Source organism: Boleophthalmus pectinirostris, unplaced genomic scaffold, assembly GCF_026225935.1.
Source record: "Boleophthalmus pectinirostris isolate CB_2022bp ecotype Guang Dong unplaced genomic scaffold, ASM2622593v1 HiC_scaffold_9, whole genome shotgun sequence".
NCBI classification, from domain to species: Eukaryota; Metazoa; Chordata; class Actinopteri; order Gobiiformes; family Gobiidae; genus Boleophthalmus; species Boleophthalmus pectinirostris.
The window spans coordinates 16273745-16292866 of record NW_026571541.1 but is presented as its reverse complement, the minus strand read 5'-3'; the positions used below and the strand labels follow the sequence as shown (position 1 = coordinate 16292866).

The 19122-nt window shown below is 40.5% G+C and overlaps 3 protein-coding genes and 2 non-coding genes across 8 annotated transcripts; 1 reads left to right on the top strand and 4 right to left on the bottom strand.

The window, feature by feature from the left end:
* Positions 1 to 753: 753 nt before the first annotated feature.
* On the bottom strand, positions 754 to 4463 carry map6b (microtubule-associated protein 6b). Its single transcript, XM_055147991.1, has 3 exons — positions 3568 to 4463; positions 2697 to 2898; positions 754 to 1197 (listed from the first exon to the last, which is right to left on the bottom strand). Exons 1-3 carry the CDS (start codon positions 4227 to 4229, stop codon positions 994 to 996), a joined length of 1068 nt encoding a protein of 355 aa, XP_055003966.1. The 5' UTR covers positions 4230 to 4463; the 3' UTR covers positions 754 to 993.
* A 722-nt stretch (positions 4464 to 5185) lies between these two features.
* On the bottom strand, positions 5186 to 8192 carry thap12b (THAP domain containing 12b). The gene is made up of 5 exons (XM_020928618.2): positions 7864 to 8192; positions 7651 to 7771; positions 7448 to 7558; positions 7304 to 7340; positions 5186 to 7214 (listed from the first exon to the last, which is right to left on the bottom strand). Exons 1-5 carry the CDS (start codon positions 7950 to 7952, stop codon positions 5338 to 5340), a joined length of 2235 nt encoding a protein of 744 aa, XP_020784277.2. The 5' UTR covers positions 7953 to 8192; the 3' UTR covers positions 5186 to 5337.
* Positions 8193 to 8658: 466 nt separating this feature from the next.
* trnap-agg (transfer RNA proline (anticodon AGG)) lies at positions 8659 to 8730 on the top strand. Its single transcript has one exon. It is a non-coding gene; the product is annotated as a tRNA-Pro (tRNA).
* Positions 8731 to 9018: 288 nt separating this feature from the next.
* Positions 9019 to 9090, bottom strand: trnap-cgg (transfer RNA proline (anticodon CGG)). Its single transcript has one exon. It is a non-coding gene; the product is annotated as a tRNA-Pro (tRNA).
* A 137-nt stretch (positions 9091 to 9227) lies between these two features.
* Positions 9228 to 19122, bottom strand: dyrk1ab (dual-specificity tyrosine-(Y)-phosphorylation regulated kinase 1A, b). Of its 4 annotated transcripts, none has more exons than XM_055166915.1 (12): positions 18321 to 19122; positions 16744 to 16813; positions 15282 to 15478; positions 15054 to 15146; positions 14741 to 14929; positions 14517 to 14664; positions 14151 to 14437; positions 13893 to 14039; positions 13642 to 13782; positions 13261 to 13564; positions 12991 to 13115; positions 9228 to 12864 (listed from the first exon to the last, which is right to left on the bottom strand). In XM_055166915.1, exons 2-12 carry the CDS (start codon positions 16751 to 16753, stop codon positions 12277 to 12279), a joined length of 2229 nt encoding a protein of 742 aa, XP_055022890.1. In that variant the 5' UTR covers positions 16754 to 16813; positions 18321 to 19122; the 3' UTR covers positions 9228 to 12276. The 4 variants fall into 4 exon arrangements, with proteins under 4 accessions (XP_055022890.1, XP_055022891.1, XP_055022892.1 ...); XM_055166916.1 differs by lacking the exon at positions 18321 to 19122 and adding an exon at positions 17552 to 18130; XM_055166917.1 differs by lacking the exon at positions 16744 to 16813 and having other exon boundaries at positions 18321 to 19121.

Sequence of the window (19122 nt, the reverse complement as noted above, 5' to 3'; positions counted from 1 at the left end):
TGTCTCTATTTGAGCACTGTTGCATTTACAACTACAAAGGGAAGGCTGTGATGGTGATAAAAACAATACACACATTACAGCAATTTGCGCAACTTTAAACTTTTTAACAGCAGCATTGTTTATAACCTTCAAATCCGTTCAAGTCCTGGCCCATTCTTTGTCCCGTAACACCTGGTAGCAGCCAATCCAGGTGATTATATATTATATTAATACTTGCAGGTTTTCAAATAATTTTTTCAGTTTAAAAGGGGAATTGGGAACCCTATGACACCATTAGAACTTTTGTGATTCGTTGCTCAATCCTTGACCTACCATTTGGGGTTACAAAACTAAGATGTCCTTTTCAGTAATGTACTTGATGTGACAAATGTGTATTACTACTATCACATGCATAATATCCATTAAACTATAATGGCCTTTGTATGTTAATGTGTATTGATTTGATTTACAAGCCAAGATGTAGGGTTTGCTAAAATGTCTAAATGTAACCAAAGATGGCCTTCTCCATGCAAGCTGTAGCAATATTATATTACAATTCATTGGTTGTCTAGGCAATCCAAATGATGAAACCAGATATCAAATCAGAACAATGAATTGAAGACCAGGACCATGACTGAGGCACTGTAAAAACTAAACCTTAGAACAGATTTGTCTTAGCACAATTATGTTTTACTCTCCCATCTAACATTCTACAATCATTTTTTAATTTTTTCTCAGGCATCTATTGAAATAATGCCCTGTACAATGCCCTTGTACACATGCTGAATGTATACTCATGGCTCTTCAAGTTAAGGTCAAACTAAACTTAGCTAAAATGTGCAAATGATGTGCTCAAAATATAAAGCTAGATTGTGTGTGTTGCTCCCAAACACTCTCATTACTGGAACGTGACTGCATTAGAAGAAGTGTTCATTAGAGTGAAGTGAACAGTGAACAACAAGGCAGCAAAAACAAGTCAACAAAATAAATTTGAAAAAGTGTCACCTTACAGACCTAATGCTTTGCCTCTGCCAGTCTATTACTCAGCTCTTTGCTCCTCTTTGTCACTACTCCTTCAGGTTTGGGTTCAGCAGCGCCTGTTTTCTTCTTGACTGACAGAGAACTAGAAATCTGCTTTTCTTTTGCCTTTTTCACCATCTTTCCTGTTGTTGTCGTTGGTGTCTTTTTAGGTTTAGCACGTGGCACTGGCTTGTCCACCTAAAAAAAAGATTAAAAAATGGTATTGAATCACATCATGCACAACCTTTAAATAATTAAATTTATTTAGATTAAATGACAGTGACTGGAATTTCTGTAACCTGGGGTGCTACTGGGAGTTTATGAAGTATGTTTTTTTCTTCTTGAATTAGATTAGTATTATTTTCATCTGTACAGAAAAAATTTAATAACATGCTGGTTATTACACTTAAAGGTCAATGGCATTTGCATGTGTCGAACTTATGACATTAGTGTAAATGAAGCTAAATAAAAAGCAAAACAGCACAAAGAGTGATTTTGTGCATTAAAAGTGGTTCATGCACTGAAGTCATAATAATTTCTTTATGGATAAATAATGGATATATTATGAGTCATTTCTGCTATTGCAGCTCAGTGTAGGACTGTGCAGAATTAAGTGGCATATTGATTATCTCTATGCTGGACACAGTGTACATACAAATGTATGGTTAATGTATGGTGTCACCAGGTACACACCTAAACAAACAGAGACAAAAAACATGTAGGCTATAAATCATACAATTCTTGTGCCGAAGACACAGCACAGTAACTTTTTATCAGCACATTGTGGCCAGCATTGTTCTACACATATTGTTTGCTGATGGATGAAATTTAGTAGTTAGTAGCCAATGCATAAAGACAGCATGCTATTTCTAAATAAGAAAGTTGTGTTGTTAACTTCATGTAAAATTCTTATTCTTGAAGTAAGAAAAGATAAATTTTAGTAAATTACTAAATTTACCACCAGTGGTATGCCCAAGTTTTATGCCCAAACTTCCACCATCATAGAACTGAGCAATCATCTTGAAATTGTGATTATTATATGTTTAATGTGGGGCTAAATATTGTGTATGTTAGCTTTCCTGATGTTGTGCAACCATCTTTGTGTTGTAGGACTATGATGTACTTGAAGGAGATGGGGCAGGGGTAAATAAAACACAGAGAACTGGACTGGATGTATGTGATATTAAGTGTGATATATATATATATATATATACTTTTTTTTTTTTCAATATACCCACCACCTCTGGCACTAATGTGACAAGTGTGTTAAAATTTGACTTAACCAGTATCTCATAAAAAACAACCAATATGTATCAGACTCTGAATACAGTGAGAGGTGGTGTGTGGTGGCCTGACAGATGAACAGTGAAGGTATCTTTTGGATAGGATACATTAGGTGACAGAATTGGAACATTTAAGTGCATACAGCTAGTATGCACATCTGTGTTGGACCAGTCTCCATGCCTTTAGAAGAAACAGAAAACACACCTGACTACAGCAGACCAGTCTCTGAGACGTCCTACAAGAATGAGACAGGGAGTGGCCATATGAACACTTCCAAACAGCAATTCATGTATTCTTATGTCATAATACTTTTTTTTCTGAAAATGGCAATGTGTGCAAACACTGAAGTTTGACAAATTAACCATGAAGAAATGCACTGACGTTACATCCAACTGAATGCAGGCTGTCCTCACCTTGCTGGGTTCACTGTAAAGGCTGCGTATCCTACGACGTTCCTGCAGCTTGTTGTCAGTGGGTTGAGACTTGACCTGCTCCCCTTTAAAAGTGGCACTGTAGCTGGTCTCCAGACTGGTCTCCTCCCCTGGTGGTTTATACTGAGAAGGAGCTTTGATGGGCTTGGCAGGTTTCACATCTTTGTATGCCTTAAACTCTGTCCTGTTAACATGGATATAAAACACAGAATCCTGTTACAGGATGTTGTTAAACACAGACACTGGCGCCGAGTGCACGAGAATAAATTACACTTGCCTCTTGTCTGTTTATTATTTTGTGTTCACTGTTGCTTGTGCCTTGGAATCAAATGTACATATTCTTTTCACTATATTGGCATTTTATTTCCATACGTAGGATATTGTCTAAAACATGATCTGATTTACCAAAGCTCATGTGACAATATCATATCCTTTGCATACAGCTCATTTGATTTTGTTTGATACTGTTGCTGCAATGAAGTTTTAATGTTTTGTTACATAGGCTACTACTTTTACCAGCCATAGGCGACCATATAAGGAACCAATTCATTCAATTTGTGGTATGTATTTAAGGTAAGTGGGAAATTGGATCCAAACTCTTTCCTTCATTCAGTTCCTCATTGATAGGAAGTGAGAGACGAGATAGGACAGAGATAATCAATTATGCAGCCCTTTCCTGCCTGCTGCTGATAGTGAGGGATGAAACTAGAGATAATCATCAATGAGCATATCTTCCAAATAAAGCAAGGGCCTCTACACCGACAGACACAGTGTATCTAATATAGTCTACATGGTAAATGTTGTATAAATCCAATGATTCGTGCTGTTCTAAACCACAAGTTTCCCATTTTACCTGTAGCTGCTGGAGGTGGTCATGACCTCCTTGATATGCCTGTTGAGTGCGTCTGCTGCCGCTCGGCCCTTGCGCTGCTCGGCGCTCACCTCTGCGCACACCTGGCTCTCGGATTTGTCCGCAGCTTTCCTCTCCTCGGACGGTCCCCTCTTCTCGGACGGTCCCCTCTTCGTACCTTTGGTTTCCTTCTCATGCACCTTCTCTTCTAACTCACTTTTCTCAGGCCCACTCTCCGCATCTGCGGATTTAGGAATCCAGGGATGGTCATGTTTCTTCGGAATGGGCCAGGGTTTGTAGTCCTTCTGGTACTGAGTTTCAGTGATGAACGGGGTCGGTGATGGTTGGTACTCGTTTCTGGGCTTGCAGCTGGGCTCAGGGCGCACTTTCCACGCCTTGAAGTCTTGGCGCATGACGGACGCAGAAGAGCCATCTTTAGCGGGCGGTGCCTTTGCGGTCTGCTCCTGCTCCCCAGAATAAGGCTGGGTTTCTATGGCAATAGCAGCGGCGCGGGTCGGCCTGGGCTGCGGATGATGCGCCACATGCTGCATCTCAGCCACATCCGAGTATTTGGTGAAAACCAAAGGCACAGCGATGTCCGCTTTGTCCAGCTCGCTCCAAAAGCGATTGATGCAGCAAGCACGCGTAATGCACGGCCATGCCATGATATAAAACAAATAATGTACAAAAAAGAAATGTAAAGTCGTACTTACAAAACTAAGACGGGCTCGTTTTCTTAGCGGTCACACAAAGCAGGCACGGGTTGAGTACAAATGCACTTGAGGTTTAGTCGTATGATGCACATTTGTGTCTGGCTGCGCATCTGAACGACCCCACCCACGTTTGCGTGATGCCTTCAAAATGTATGGGGTCTGCACAGTGAGCTTGCACAGTGAGCTTGCACCGTGAACTATCACCCGGGTTTGTCATCGTCTGGCCACGAAGAGAAAAGGCAGCTTTAACCCCTTGATGGAGGATACGAGGAATATTACAGCACAGACGTTTTAGAACATGCAACAATTCTCAGACACACACACACACAAAAAATATATTATTGCATAACTTTATACAATCATCTACGCTTGAAAAGACTTGAAAAGGTGCTAAGAATATGAACAAATAAGTCAAGTGCTTTTGGGCATAAAAAAAATACGTGATTGAGCATTTCCCCATTGCTACAATTACATACAGTATTTTCAATGGATACAGCCTAAAATTCCCAGCAATTAAAACAGACACCATATGTAAACAGTACACTACTCCCCACCTAGTACAGTTCAATAGCTAACAAACTGTAAACAAGTAAGTTGTTAGTTTTTGAGTAGTTTCAGTGTAATTAGCTGCTCCTTGCAGGCAGCTAATAGGCTGTGTCCACCAGCAATCTGACCAGAACAGAAGCAGCTTGGATGAGCTGTGAAACGTATTTAACCAAAAAACTTGTCCAGTTAACAAACTGAATTTCTCCTCTGCCACAGTAGCTTACTGAGTAAAATTATGTTTTAAGTTCATCTTCATTTCCACATTTTGACTATTCAATTCAAGTTATCTTTACTGGCAATAACTGCGTGAGTGCTCCCTCTTGTGGCATCAGAAAAGACTGGATTCACAAAAAGACACTAAGGGCATTTAACGATTTATTGTCAGTCAAAATTGGAAAATGTTTATGCAATTGAATTATAAATTACACATATCCACAGTTTGTGTGGCAAGTAATTAATTTCCTGTTTATATCTTTTTGCTTGGCACAATGTCCAGTGTCTGTGAAACATTTAATCATTTTGCTTCCTCTTCGGTTCCTTCTTCTGACTCTGCTCCGGGGTCTTCTTCCGGGTACAGTCTGCAGTATTTATCCACCATGACATCCAAATCATATTTGACATGAGTGTTTATGTTAAGCATGGCCAGACTTTTGTTCCACTGTGAAGAAGGCAAGCTGTCAAAATAGGCCTGCATTCGCTTCACAGCTACATTATTGTTCTCTGCCAACTTGAGCACTGGTAAAGTGGACAGCACCTTCAGGAAGGTGTTTACATTGGGGAAGAAATTGACATCAGGAAGCTGCAGCGTTTCGTGGATGGTGTTAGGCAAAGGCACCTCTTTGCCTCGATGTTTCCACTTGATTCTCCAGCAGTGCAGCTCAGCTGTGAGTGTATCTGAGCTGGGCAGGTCACTGCGATACACATCCGCATAGTTCTCCTCTGTTGTGTTGAACTTCAGCTGACCCATGATGCCTGGCACAAGTGAGAGACACTTTAAAGCCTTCAGGTTGTTCTCAGAAAACATGTCCTCCACTTCCTGCATGATGCCACACATAACGGGCATGGTGACATACTCTTTATAATATCCCTCCGCCTGGATTTCCCCTATCTCAGAAGTTCGCTGTTTACGAACAAACAGCCTTGGAAGATTTTCTTGGACACCCAAAAGGCCAGCCACATTGAGAGCCTCCTCATACCAAAACTCATGGTATACATCAATGTTATCGTTGACCTCATTTAATGAGTGTAGGACAGCAGTCAGGCTGTTGGCAGCACTGAACACATCAAGTGTTTCCCCCTGGAGATTCCGGCCAAAGGCTCTGGTGAATGTAAGAACGTTCTTTAAAATCACAACAGTAACTATAGTTTCAAAATCTGCCAGAGTCTCTGTGACTGCATAAGCATCAGCAATCACTTTGGCAGTAAATTTTCCATCATAGTTATCCACAATTGTTTCAATGCTGAGGACAAGTGGTGGTAGGACTTCTAAAAGCACATCAAAGATGTTATGTTGCTCCGTCCATCCAGATGCACAGTTTTGGATTAATAGATCAGCCTTCTCACTCTTCGGATAATACAAAGAGATGGCTTTATGAAGTTCATCTTGGGTGAAGGAAGCATCAAAAAGAGCCCTAATTCTTCTCAAAGTTTCCATAAGGTTTTGAACATTAGGAAAAGGAAGACTATGTGCCAAATGGATGTTCAGAGCAGTGCTGGAGCAGGGCATGTGTAGCATCAGAGGGTACTTCTCCATCAGTAAGACAGCTACCGCCTTCATCTTAGTGGACACTGACCCTGTGGCTTTATGAGCTTGGCCCCGACAGTCTTCCATGCTGAGGCCCCAGCGCTGAGTGAGTTGTGTCTCAAGCTTCTCCACAAGTGCAAACTCATCTCCTTCAAACAAGAGAAAATCCAAGAACTCTTCACGCAGTAGGTTCTGACTGACAAAACGCAAAAATACTGGCATGTGAATTTCTCCCGCAAATTCTACCAGTTCACCTGTGACTAGGGAGAAGAAGCGGCTCTCTCTGACCTCCAGAAGAATCTCCTCTCTGACTGTATTTTCACAAACATCCAAAAGTTGGTTCTGATGTGTTGATGAGAGGTATTCAGAATTGACAGCTGTGGCCTGGAAACGTTTGCGCAGCACTGTATCTCCAGCATTCATGCGCATATCAAGAAGGGACTGAAGATTGCTCATCTTGGGAGTGGAGTCAGACACTGGGTCATTTTTCAATGGGATGTTTTGTTTCCCCATCATAAGCATAATTTCAAATAGAGATCTGAGGTAGTCACGATACTCTTTCTCCTCAACAGAAATTTGGGGTTCATCATTGTTGCTCTCCTCAACTGTTGGTTCTTTTTTCACAAGTTGATCAATAGAGGTTACCACTGTAAAAAAAAAAAGAAAAAAAAAAGAAATAATACATAATAATAATACGTAATAATAATAATAATGAACAAATAAAAAAGAAACTTACACCGCCTTTCTTTAATCTTTTGTAAGTCTTCTTCAGTCTAAACATGAACACAACAAAACAGATTAAATCAAATTAAATGCAAAATTTAAATGTATTTATCTTCACAAATATCTAGTATTGCATAAACAACACGTTCTTTCTTACCAGTTCTTTGATTCTTTTGCGATGTCTCATGGTATTAGGATTCTTTAAGTGACTTGTCAGATCAAATATTGTGGGAATAGCGGTATCCTTTAAAACTGTTCTGTATGGGCTCTGGCAATTAAAAGTTTAGAAGACACAGTTAATGCAGATTTTATACATAACACTGAAGTAGAATGTTCAATGAAAGAATAGTAGTAGTTTACCGTTTTGTACACCATTGCTGGATCAAAATGTTTGGCACACAGTCTGTAGTGCTTATTTAGTTGGTCTGATGTTTTGGTCTCCAGATCTGCCCTGCGACAATTCTCTACCCAGAGTTTACACCTGCAAGACACAGAGAACAAACTTTGGGGTTAGAAATGTTACCGGTGAAATATTTTCATTAACCATGTGATGCTAAGATGATGTTTTCTCACCTCTCCGGATCCCGTGGAAACCGAAAAAATGCTAAGTCGGACTCCGTGCTCTTCCTTGTGCAGTTTGGGGCCGCGCAAAAATTAGGCATGTTTATGGCTAACGCGTTAGCTTGGCTAACACTATTAAAAGAAACTTAAAAGGCCTGTTGAACACAGCACATAGGCCTATGTAACACCAGCCAATCGCCGATGTATCGCTATGTAGGAAACGGTGAAAGTTACGCCTCTATATTAGTTTGGGATAGCCGTTTTTGAAGAGGTTCAGTTTAAGAATGGAGATAAATTAGTGCTCGGTGATCCCGCCTCTGGGTGCGGCTCTGATTGGTCGTTTTCGCCCTCTTCCTTAACTCGTTAGTTACCAAATACACCCAGTGCCATTGGTCAGGGATAAACGTCATTTCAGCCATAGTCGTGTGCGATTTGTTGGCTGTGCAAGAGGGGATAGAAGAGCACCTATCACACAAGCCCTACGATATTCGTCACTATGGTCAAAAGAAACCTTGCTGCGGCGCTGCACACTAAAACCTGCATTTTTCGCTATGATTTCTCCCAGTTTATTAAGTTATCTACTACGATATATGCTCAATGAAACGAAAAGTTTGTTTAGTCGACAGTTTTTAATATAGTCAATATTTCGATCGTCAACAAAGCAGTCCATTGTATGTCAAGCTGTCAGATGGATTGCCCTGTCAGTAATTTTCACTTTGAGGTTACAAATAATCACGATCAATGTGTTTTTAAGCACATAGAACCGTAATAGGTGTAAAGTGTATATTGTGGGAGCAATGGCGATATGGCTCGTTGGTCTAGGGGTATGATTCTCGCTTAGGGTGCGAGAGGTCCCGGGTTCAAATCCCGGACGAGCCCGTGTTTTTACCACTTTACAGGGCATCAAATTTCTGCTCTATCATTGTAGAACTCATTCGCGTGACCGACTTGGTTCTCCGCTCCGGGGTGGCCTGTGCCTATGGGCCTGTGCCATGATACGCATTCACGCCCATTATTAAAACAGACCGAAATATTAACCAGCCCAGGCGCTCGTTGGTCATGTTCATATTTTGGGGTGGAAAACGCAGTTGAGTCATGGATGGTTGAAAATATGGGAGCATTTAGGACGTTGCCAACATCAACCCACTAAAAATAAAAAATTACCACGGGCTCGTCCGGGATTTGAACCCGGGACCTCTCGCACCCGAAGCGAGAATCATACCCCTAGACCAACGAGCCTAACCACCAATTGGTCTCTCAAGTTGTTTTATAAATAAACTATGTATGAGTGATTATGGGTGTACAACTAAAAGTACATTAATGATTGTCTAAAAAACTTATTTTTTGTAAAACAGCAAAAAAGACACGCAGAATAATTCAATTAACTTCTTTTTATATATCATACATAAGACTGTCTTAATATAATACAAAGGGCATTGTCATAAACACAGCAAAGTCTTGACTAGATCTTACAATCTGTGGATACATGGACTTATCCTTTCCCCCATGCTGTTCAATTCTATAGTGCATGTTGCATGTACAACAAAAGTGGAAAAATGTGAAAAAATGAAAGGGAAACTTGAACTTAAATACGTATTTCAACTTCTATTGGGTGTTCAGATATGTCAACAAGAATGTGTTTGTGAAAAACTCACAAACTCAACAGGCTTATGAAAGATGGAACCTTTTTTCAACCATGTGCTTTTCATATAACCAAAAAGTAAGGTCTGTGATGTACATGCACTTACAATATACCCTGTGAAAATTATTAAGGTTTGAAGATCTAGCTTTCCCTGTTTGATTCAAACCCTACCTCATAGTGTTGTCCTGATGTAGTCAAGTACCTTTGCCAAAAGGCAAGGCTTTGCCACTAAGAAAACAGGAGTTCCTGCCCACTGAATGGTCACCAAATTGACAAACATAATCAACATACCAGCAGGAGCAAGGTAGTGAGTTCTATACTTCCTTTATTAAAAAAATATAAATATATACATAAATTCTATTTCAACTATTAAAAAGGGGCTGCATTTCATGACAACTGCTCTAAATAAGAGGTCAATCAGCATGATCTGAAATAGGCGCACACTTACTAGTCACTGCAGTCAATTTTTTTTATTTTTCAGTCTTTATTTATTTTTGGAATGTTTAGTACCAGTATGAGAGCCAGCAGTAAAATCACTGGCCAATTCTAAATGTGTCAAATTCAGTGGGGTATGAAAATGATTGCAAATTTGCAATTAACCTTGACATCCAGATAAACCCCAATCTCAATAGGTAGCTTTACATTTGTGTTTGTGGAAATACCAAGCATGATTTCTTGTTGATGTTTCTCCTTCAAAATGACAACAGCATGACCTGTGGCCTGCCCTTTATTTGAAAAGTAGTGGTAGGCAGGATTTCTTTATTTCAAAAAACTGGTTAAATGAGCAACAGAAGACAGAAAGCACTTGAAAATCCCTGATATAACAAAAAATATTGACTATGTTTGAAGAACATGCACGTCTGCCTGGGCAAAGCATGTTGACTGTGGGCTGACGGACTTCCCTTTCCCTTTGAATAGGACAACAATCAAGGGGATCTGCCCTACCATTTCAGAGCAATACAACTCAACTCAAACTGATTTGCCACAATTATCCTTACCCTGCCAAGACTTGTTTCTCAGCATTTAAAAGCCTAGTTGACCAGATGATGTATGAAAGGCAGCACAACCCTTTGAAATAGTATGATGGGGGCAAAAGAAAGACGACAACACAGAAATAGAACGCATTAGTCTCCTTTTTTTAAACCATCAGATTCTATGTTGCTACTCCGGAGCCTGCAGAGTAACTACCAAATTCTCTAACATACCAAAGATTTAAAAGACTCCCAAAATAATCTACCAATTAATATGGAAACAGTTTTGGTAAAATGCCAAAACAATTTTGGCCAGAATACACAATAGCCAACGGTCTCAACAACGGTCTCCAGTTTTGCTAAAGTAATATATTGCAGCTGTTTGTATTGACGTTAAAATAAGATCTTGATAAACTTTGCGTCAAAGTGGTGAACTGCTACATTATTGGTTACAGACACCTATATGCTATAAAACAACTGCTTTGGTATAAAAACATATCCAAAGGGAAAATAAATTCTTGTAAAATTCACAGCATAATTTGAGGAGAAAAAAGGCAGTCACTTAACTCATTTTTTTCTTCAGTTTCCATGTTTTTTAGATGGAGAGACTTGTGCAGGTGGTTCTGATGAGGAACTACATGCAAAAGGGGAAAATAACCAAACATAAAAAGGTAGACTCTGGAATAGATAGTTCTTTCCACTGCAAAATTTTAACCAGTGAGTAAGATTTTCAAGGAAGTAATGTTTAGGAGGTTGTTGTGTACAATAAGACCCTGTTATATGGGGCCCTGCTGAAGAAATCTTGTTGAGAAAGGCCTCAAATTACCATTCTTATTTACCTTTTCTGTGTTGTTTTAATTTCCTTTAAGAATTAAGGGCTGTCTGGAGAGAAAAATAGAGAAAAGCCATCTTAATTCAAATCATAATGTCCAGCTCCATCTCGTTCCAAGTCCCAGAGTCATAAGGCCAAAGGGTTATCTAAGAACCAGCCACTGACTGTCTTCCATTCACTGGGCTGGATCCTTACGTCTCCCATGCCCACTGCTGCTCTCATCTGTGCGCGGCCCAGCCCGGCCCGGTCGCGGAGCCCAGGACTGCAGGACCACAGGTCTCCCGGCTTTGAGGGAGGTGCTTCCCTCTCCATTGACCTCGTGGTGTCAGTATCCACCTGCGGCATCCGGCCAGCACATGCTGTAGGAATTCCGCTGCTATGTGTTCCCCTTTAAACAAGAGTTACACAATACCAAGACCAATACAAGAAATATCACTGCAACACTTCCCCTCATTGTCAAGCTACAGGATTTACGAGCAGCTTTTGTGAAATTTCACTTAAAAGGGCAAAATAATTGAGAACCAGTGGAACAGTAATGTCAGGCAGTCCACGGTCAGAACCGAAAGAGAACGCCAGGCATTTTATCACCAACAACTACTGGCAGAACAGCTTGAACCTTTACTCTGAAATGCTCTATAGAAGATTTTGCCACATAACACCATATGGTGATTACTTGGTGGTTACATGAAACTGGTGAAATGGTAAGATGGATGTCTCAATCTCACTATGGTTATTCTGCAGTATTATTTTGTGCCTAATGATTGAAATAAAAAAAAAATTAAAAAAAGGAAAAAAAAGAAAAAAAAAAATGGATGAAAATTACATATATACTTTTTAACAAAAGGTTTTTCTCTGCAGTAGCGGTTCAGTGATATCTCCCTTCTGACGTGAGCAGCTTTTGTTCTCAACACACCTTGTAGTAAAAAACACCACCTTAAAAATGACGCACAGGGGGAACACACAGCCAAATGTCAGTGCAGTCACGAGCTGGCCATCGAACTCTGCTGCACACACACTCCAGTCATTGGAGACTCCTCCCGGTCCATGCCCTGCCTCATGCCCAGGTGGCCCTCCGCTAGATAGTGGGCAGGCCCTGTGTTCGTGCCCATGGAGAAAGCAGGGTGCGCTGCCATGCCAGTCTCCTGCCGTGGGTTCGAGAAGGCACCTAGCCCCATGCTCAGCCCACCATTCTGACCAAAGTCAAGAGCTCCCGCAGGCAAATGGCGGAGCTGGTAGGCCTGGTTGCCATGGTTCCCAGTGGAAGAGGACGATGTGGAGGAAGAGGAGGCAGAGGAAGACAGGGAGGTCATGGACAGATGGCCGTGCACCACCTCCATGGAGTCCTGTGTGGAGGAACTGTGTGTCGGGGACGTGTAGTGACGCGGGCGCGGCCGCGTAGCCATCATGGGCCCGTGGTGGTGATGAGTGTGTGAGTGGGGGTGCAGAGCCTTCGGGTGCTGAGGGGGGACGTGGAAGGTGGTCTCCTGGACAGGATGGGTCTCACCGGTGACAGACTCTGGACCAACCCCTCCTCCCCACACCAGTGGCGGTGGATAAGGCTGCCTTGTCTGCAAAAGGAAAAAGTCTGGCATCAATTCCCTGAAAATAATTCAATATGTTCACAGGCACATGCTAAAGCTAAGTTTACAGCAAAGATTAGCTACAGTACTAGAGAATGTGTGTTGACGTCTGACCTGTGGGCAGAGGCTGTCACCATCGATAGCAGGCATAGTCGTGCCAAAGTGTCCTCCACTGTGCAAGTGGTGATGGGTAGGGTCTGATCTTGCTCTTCCACTTGTACTTGTCCCAGATGATCCACCTACACATAAACAACATTAACAAGATGAAAAGTATACCACGTTGGTCTCTTATTAGTTGAGCACATTTCAACTCAAAACTTTGTTGATTTGAGCTGAATTGTGCTGAACTAATAAGCACAATTACGAAGTTGTAGTAACAGTTACCTGAACTTGAGGAGGTGCTGGAGGTGGTTCCTGACGACTGGGATTGCTCTAGTGCAGGGCTGGTGGACACGCTGCTGCTCGTGTTGGTCCCCTCATCTGCAGTTTTCTTGAAGAAACTATGCTGCAGAGCATAGTAGGGCTGGATGCGGCTCTTAGGATCATAGTCCAGCATCCGGAGGATCAGGTCCTTGAACTTCAAGTAGTCAGCGACAGCATGGCCAGACTCCCCTGCTCGTCTGCCACCTGGGCCCCCTGTCTCCACACCCAGGATGGAGTGCAGCTTCCTTGAGGCTGGAGGCTTATACTAAAGGAGAAAAAAAAAGATCTGATTCTCAGGTCATGTCAACAAAACATGTACAACAAACCCAGAAATACGCTTACCCTTTTGCCATCTTTGGTCTTCTTAACACTCCATGTCCCATCCGAAAGCTTCTCAAAGAACTTCCTGGCTTTTGGGGCTAGGTCCATAATGTGATTAGGAGGGATGCCAAGAACCTCGACTATTTTGTTCATCTGGTCCACCTAGAAAGTTTTGAAATTAATCTTAATTGAACAGAGGCCAACCCAATATTTCAGGAATAAAAACAAATGCAGAGTAAAAGTGTATTCTATTTCCATGTATTTCCATCTACCTCATTAGCTCCACTGAAGAGGGGCTCTCCTGTATGCATCTCCACTAAAATGCAACCCAAGGACCACATGTCAATGGCCAAATCATAGGGCATTCCCAGCAGCACCTCTGGTGAGCGGTAGAAGCGACTCTGGATATACTGGTATATCTGAAAATAAATATACACTATGTAACAGTAGTATGCACTGCATACAAATTAGAAATACATCCTCATACATAGCGATATATTAAGTTTATAGTAGAACGCAAACACAAATACCCTTTGTCCTAGTTGGCATGAGCTGCCAAAGTCCACTATTTTGATGGCACTCCTCTTGGGATTGCAGAGTAGGATGTTCTCCGGCTTCAGGTCACAGTGGATGATGCTGAGCTCAGGTGTGGCCAGGAAGAGCAGCGCAGTGCATAGCTGCTGGGCAAACTTCCGGGTGAGATTTAGTGAAACTCCGCGGAAGTTGGTATTTCGGAGCAGGTCGTAGAGGTTATATGAAAGCATTTCAAATACTAGACAGAGGTGGTTCCGAAACATGAAGTGCCGTTTTAGATGAACTGGAAAAAAGTGAGGAAAATTACAATGTGCAAAATTTACACATTCAATATAAAGTTATCTATTTAGAGATTTAGTTACCAATGTAATATTTCATCTCGGTATCATGTTTGTTCATAAGCTCAAGGAGGCGCACTTCAATCTGGGCTTGATTGAGGAAAGCTTTCTTGTTCTTAATGATCTTGATAGCAACCCATTCCTGCTCTGCACGGTCATATGCCTTTACAACCTGTAAAAAGCAAAATTTCTAGATTTAATATCTTAAAACTAAGTGTTGCATTAGCCATTGTTTAAAAATTAAGCACCTGTCCGAATGACCCTTTTCCTATCAAGGAATCAATCTCATAACGGTCCATCCACTTCTCCCCATTCTTGACGATGTAGTCATAGTTATCATCGTCATAGCCATCATTGAAGACCTTCCTCTCCTTTTTGTGACTAGAGTCTTCACCCTGACCCTGTTGGTGCCGTCGTTTCTTTTTTGCATAATACACCTAAAAATACACACAAACAATTTCTCAAATACTCATATATATATATATATATATATACATATATACACACACACACACACACACACAATGCTGTACAGAAGCAATAATAATAATAATAACAAACCTCATTGATGTGTTTGTATGTTTTGATAAGGTCAATGGAGAGCTTCCTCAGGGGAGCTGAAGTTGGGTCACGAAAGCACTGGGGCATGTGCCTCTGAAGAGCGAAAAAAAGTGCCACATGGTTTTGTTAAAAGTGTTATAAATGTTCACAAACACAAACTTATAATCTGCACAAACTTGGTGCATAAGACACAAAATAGGAGTTGTCTGTCTTCATATATGATGGTACCTGATTGGCAGTGAGCTGTGGTGTCTGGTCGCTGTACGGTAAGACCGTAACAGATTGGTCAGTGCTAGGCTGGTGGCGGTCACTGTACTGCTGGTGCGTATGGGGCATTGGAGCAGCCATCTGAAGACCAGCAGTGTGTAAAGAAAAAGAGGGCGCAAGCCGGACGGACGAAGGTTTGCATGCTGAAGTCTCTCCTCCTTTAAGAGAGGAAAAATGCCATCAGTTAGATTTTAAAACGTTAAAAGTCAAAGCATGAAATTATGTGGAAAAAAATAATAATAATAAAAAAAATATATATATATATATATTTTTTTTTTTAATCAAATAATAATTATTGTAAATGGTGGAAGAATTATTATTGTATAGCATAATTATTTGTTCAATATTAATAATGTATTATAATAAAATATATGAGCAATATACAAATGTATAATATAGGTGCATAAAAATATTTCTAAAGTTATTTATCAGCATATAAAAAATGATAGGAACATGGGGAAACAGCATGCCAATATGTTTTACTAAAGAAATGTCTGTTAAAACATGGTGAATCTTGAAAAACTCAAAAATATACAAATATGCAAAATATGATAGACCAAATATATTGAATATACCAGTAAGATATTAACCTTTATGAAGAAAAAGAAGAAAAACAGCAGATCTAACAGTGAAAAGGGGTGAAGGTAAAGCATCTCCACATTGTACAGTGAATCATCCTTCATTTTAAGCCAGAAGGAATCAAAAAATTATTAAATAGCATGTTCAGCTATCAGCATCTCTCACCAGACAACACAATTCACCAGCGCTACACAGTAACCACTATTCAGAATCCCAGCAACAGCACCTAATTAGCATAGCCTATCACCACAGAGATACAGCGTGATTTGGCAAGCCCATCAATGCACAGACCAATCACAACGCAGTATGCAAATAGCCTACTTTTGTTGCCAGGGCAGAGCTGCTCCCATTTTCCAATGAGAAAACAAGAAATAAACAAGAAATAAAATTGAACTTTGGCACACTTAGACGTTTCTTTCAACACAAGAGCCTGACAGCAAAATAGCTGCACAGCCCAAAACCTGCACTCTATCTGAAAGCGTTAGAAAGCTGACCTAGCTTTGGAAAAGGAAAAAATACACATCCACAGACAGAAATAAGAGAAGCTGTAAGATGATAAGAGCACGAGCAATGGCCGTGTTTTGAGGAGAGCAGCACAGAGCGCTAATTCTTTTTTTTTTTTTTTTTTTTCCTCCTTCCGTTACGAAAATACTAAAATTATGTTTATGTACAAATTATAAATATTAAATTAACTATATTAAATTACAGAGATATGTCGATTATATTTTAAACATTAAATACAATTGGTTAGAGACATCATGCATTTTATTTTATTTTATACTTATTCTGAATAAAAGAGTACAAATGCTAACTTAGGGTTAAGGCTGAATACATAGCAGCTAACCTGGATGCATCTTCTCCAGCTAAATTTCATATCATCCTGGGAAGAGAGTCCAGCAGCAAACCACAACACACTACAAAGAATAAAAAAGATTATTGTAATAGAGTACCTATATCAAATCTTAATTTTAGCGTTTATTAACTTTTATAAAAGATTCGCCAAATTGAAGAAAGAGTCCATCTTGTTTTGGGTTTCATTTCCAAAATCCGACAAAATAAAAGTAGCAAACTGCTAGTAGTAAAGAGGTTGCTGTTAGTTAGTAAAACAAACAAAGCTTATAGATTCTTAAAGTAAGTTAAACAAGGTCTTTAACAACTAGTTTAACATAACAACTCAAATTTATAAAAAACGAGAACTCTCTCCCAAATCCATTTTATATGAAGTATTTAGTTCCAAAACTCTGACATTACTTTGAATAAGTATGTCAATAAAACAAATTAAAGCTTTAGATTTAGATATATTTTGTGGAGTGTAAATATAAAGATTCAGTATTTGGCGATTTTGCAAAGGAATTATGCCATTTGCACTTGCAGCTCTGTATTGTCTTTTTTCCCCCGATTTTCAGTACCGACAAATGAACAGTTCCTTTCCGCGGCATCTACAGGCCTATTTCGGTGTAAATATAAAGACTACAGCTAGCCTGCTATCCGTAGCCGAGTTGTATCATATAAGATATGGTTATATATTTATTGTAACCAACAGACATCTGTGTCACCTTCTCACACCCAAATAATCAGACCCTCTAAAAATGAGCGCAAACGTACGACATCCACAACAATTACAAGCCTCTGTATAAAGACGCTGTACTTACAGAAGATGGGGTAGATCTCGTCATGGTTGAGATTTAGAAAGCATATTCAGGGTTAATGTGTATCCTCTAGCTACATGTTGTCGGCGTATACCTCCAATTCGTCTTTAATCGACAAGTGCTGTGTTACCCTTAGCTCCCTAACTAAGGCTAAAGCTGTTGTCGTTCAGTAAAAACTGCGGGACAGGCGAGCATACATCTCTCACCAATCCAGCGTTAACCTTAGCAAGTGACGCTGTGCTGTGCAGCCAGCGGGTTGTGGGGCCCATTCAGCTTCAACAAGTCAGCCTTAACCATTAGCCAGGTTTAGCCCAATGTGCTACACAGTCTTAACACAGGTTAAGACAGTTTGAGTTGCAACTCTCCATAATCCAATATTTATGTTCACAAACATAAATACATATTTTTAAAAATCCATATTCACTGTAATCTGTGAGCCCACCGTACAATGACAATGTCTGATACAGCTGGGTCGTGTTAGCTGTAACCAATGCCAGCATGACACCAGACAAACACCAGTTTAGGGTACCTCTTCAAACTGTACAATCTATCTCAATGTTCATCTCAACACGGTCCATGATGTTTTCACTTTCAGTAACTAGCCAAGTAAGGATGGTGCCACCATAAAATAGGAGCTAGCCGAGAGTCCGTAAGCTACTAACTTCACTGTCGCGTCCATCATTGTTAGACACAACATGTAAAAATACGCGTGAAAGAATAGAGTGAGTTACGTGCTGCTAAAGCAATACAACTATATTTCTTAAATGCTCACCTCTGATGGCACGATCTTCATTTAAAGTCCAATAACCTGTATGATGAGGAAACTTATCCAGCTTGAGACTCTCCCCTCCCTGCTCCCCGTTTAGCGAGTAATTTTAATCCAGTTTTTTCAAAGGCAAAGACCAAAATTATTTGCCAGTTGGATGTAATAGGCTCTTCATGTCTCCAGTTTTGATGGACAATGCCGATGGTCGAAGTGTCTTTGATTTAAGCTACAATCAGCTGATGACTAATAACATGCTAACTACCACGAAGAACTCACTGGCTAACCTATGAACGCGGCTAACGTTAGCTACTAGCTTTTGCTAACGATGTAGCTTTGGTGGCTAGCCCCAAGCTAACAATTCTAGCCGACGCTAAATAAACGATATACCAAATTATAATTTAACGTCGTCTCTGCACATAAAACGCTAGTCGCTTCGAGTCAGATGTCAATACAGTCGAATCCAGAGTAATCCAAATGTGAAATAGAATCCGTGTCCTCTGATAATTTTGGTCAAGAATTTTGTGTCAATTTTCACAAAATGGCGCGCGGTCCAAACCTGCGCAGTGAACCGGCCCGGCGGACCACAGACACGGACAACTGAGTTAGAGCGGCGCCGCCTAATAATTTGAACTGTGTTAAAACGTTGGCCTCTTGATCTTCTTAATCCGATCCACTAGACGCATTTCGTTATTCAAAAACGTCAAATGTATATCCACTGACAGCATTATTCCGGCGGGAAGGGAGAACATTTGAAAAGACTGAGCTGGGGGGGAAAAAAACCCTCCTGACAAAATGGCGATGCTCTAGC

Coding starts and splice junctions, on each gene's coding strand:
- thap12b (XM_020928618.2), bottom strand. CDS start 7,952: ATGCCTAATTTTTGCGCGGCCCCAAACTGCACAAGGAAGAGCACGGAG. Junction 7,772..7,863: donor TTTCCACGGGATCCGGAGAG/GTGAGAAAACAT, acceptor TGTGTCTTGCAG/GTGTAAACTCTGGGTAGAGA. Junction 7,341..7,447: donor GCAAAAGAATCAAAGAACTG/GTAAGAAAGAAC, acceptor GTTCATGTTTAG/ACTGAAGAAGACTTACAAAA.
- map6b (XM_055147991.1), bottom strand. CDS start 4,229: ATGGCATGGCCGTGCATTACGCGTGCTTGCTGCATCAATCGCTTTTGG. Junction 2,899..3,567: donor ACCACCTCCAGCAGCTACAG/GTAAAATGGGAA, acceptor CCATGTTAACAG/GACAGAGTTTAAGGCATACA. Junction 1,198..2,696: donor TTTACAGTGAACCCAGCAAG/GTGAGGACAGCC, acceptor TCTTTTTTTTAG/GTGGACAAGCCAGTGCCACG.
- dyrk1ab (XM_055166915.1), bottom strand. Junction 14,665..14,740: donor GAAAAGGGTCATTCGGACAG/GTGCTTAATTTT, acceptor TGCTTTTTACAG/GTTGTAAAGGCATATGACCG. Junction 12,865..12,990: donor GTGACAGCCTCTGCCCACAG/GTCAGACGTCAA, acceptor TTCCTTTTGCAG/ACAAGGCAGCCTTATCCACC.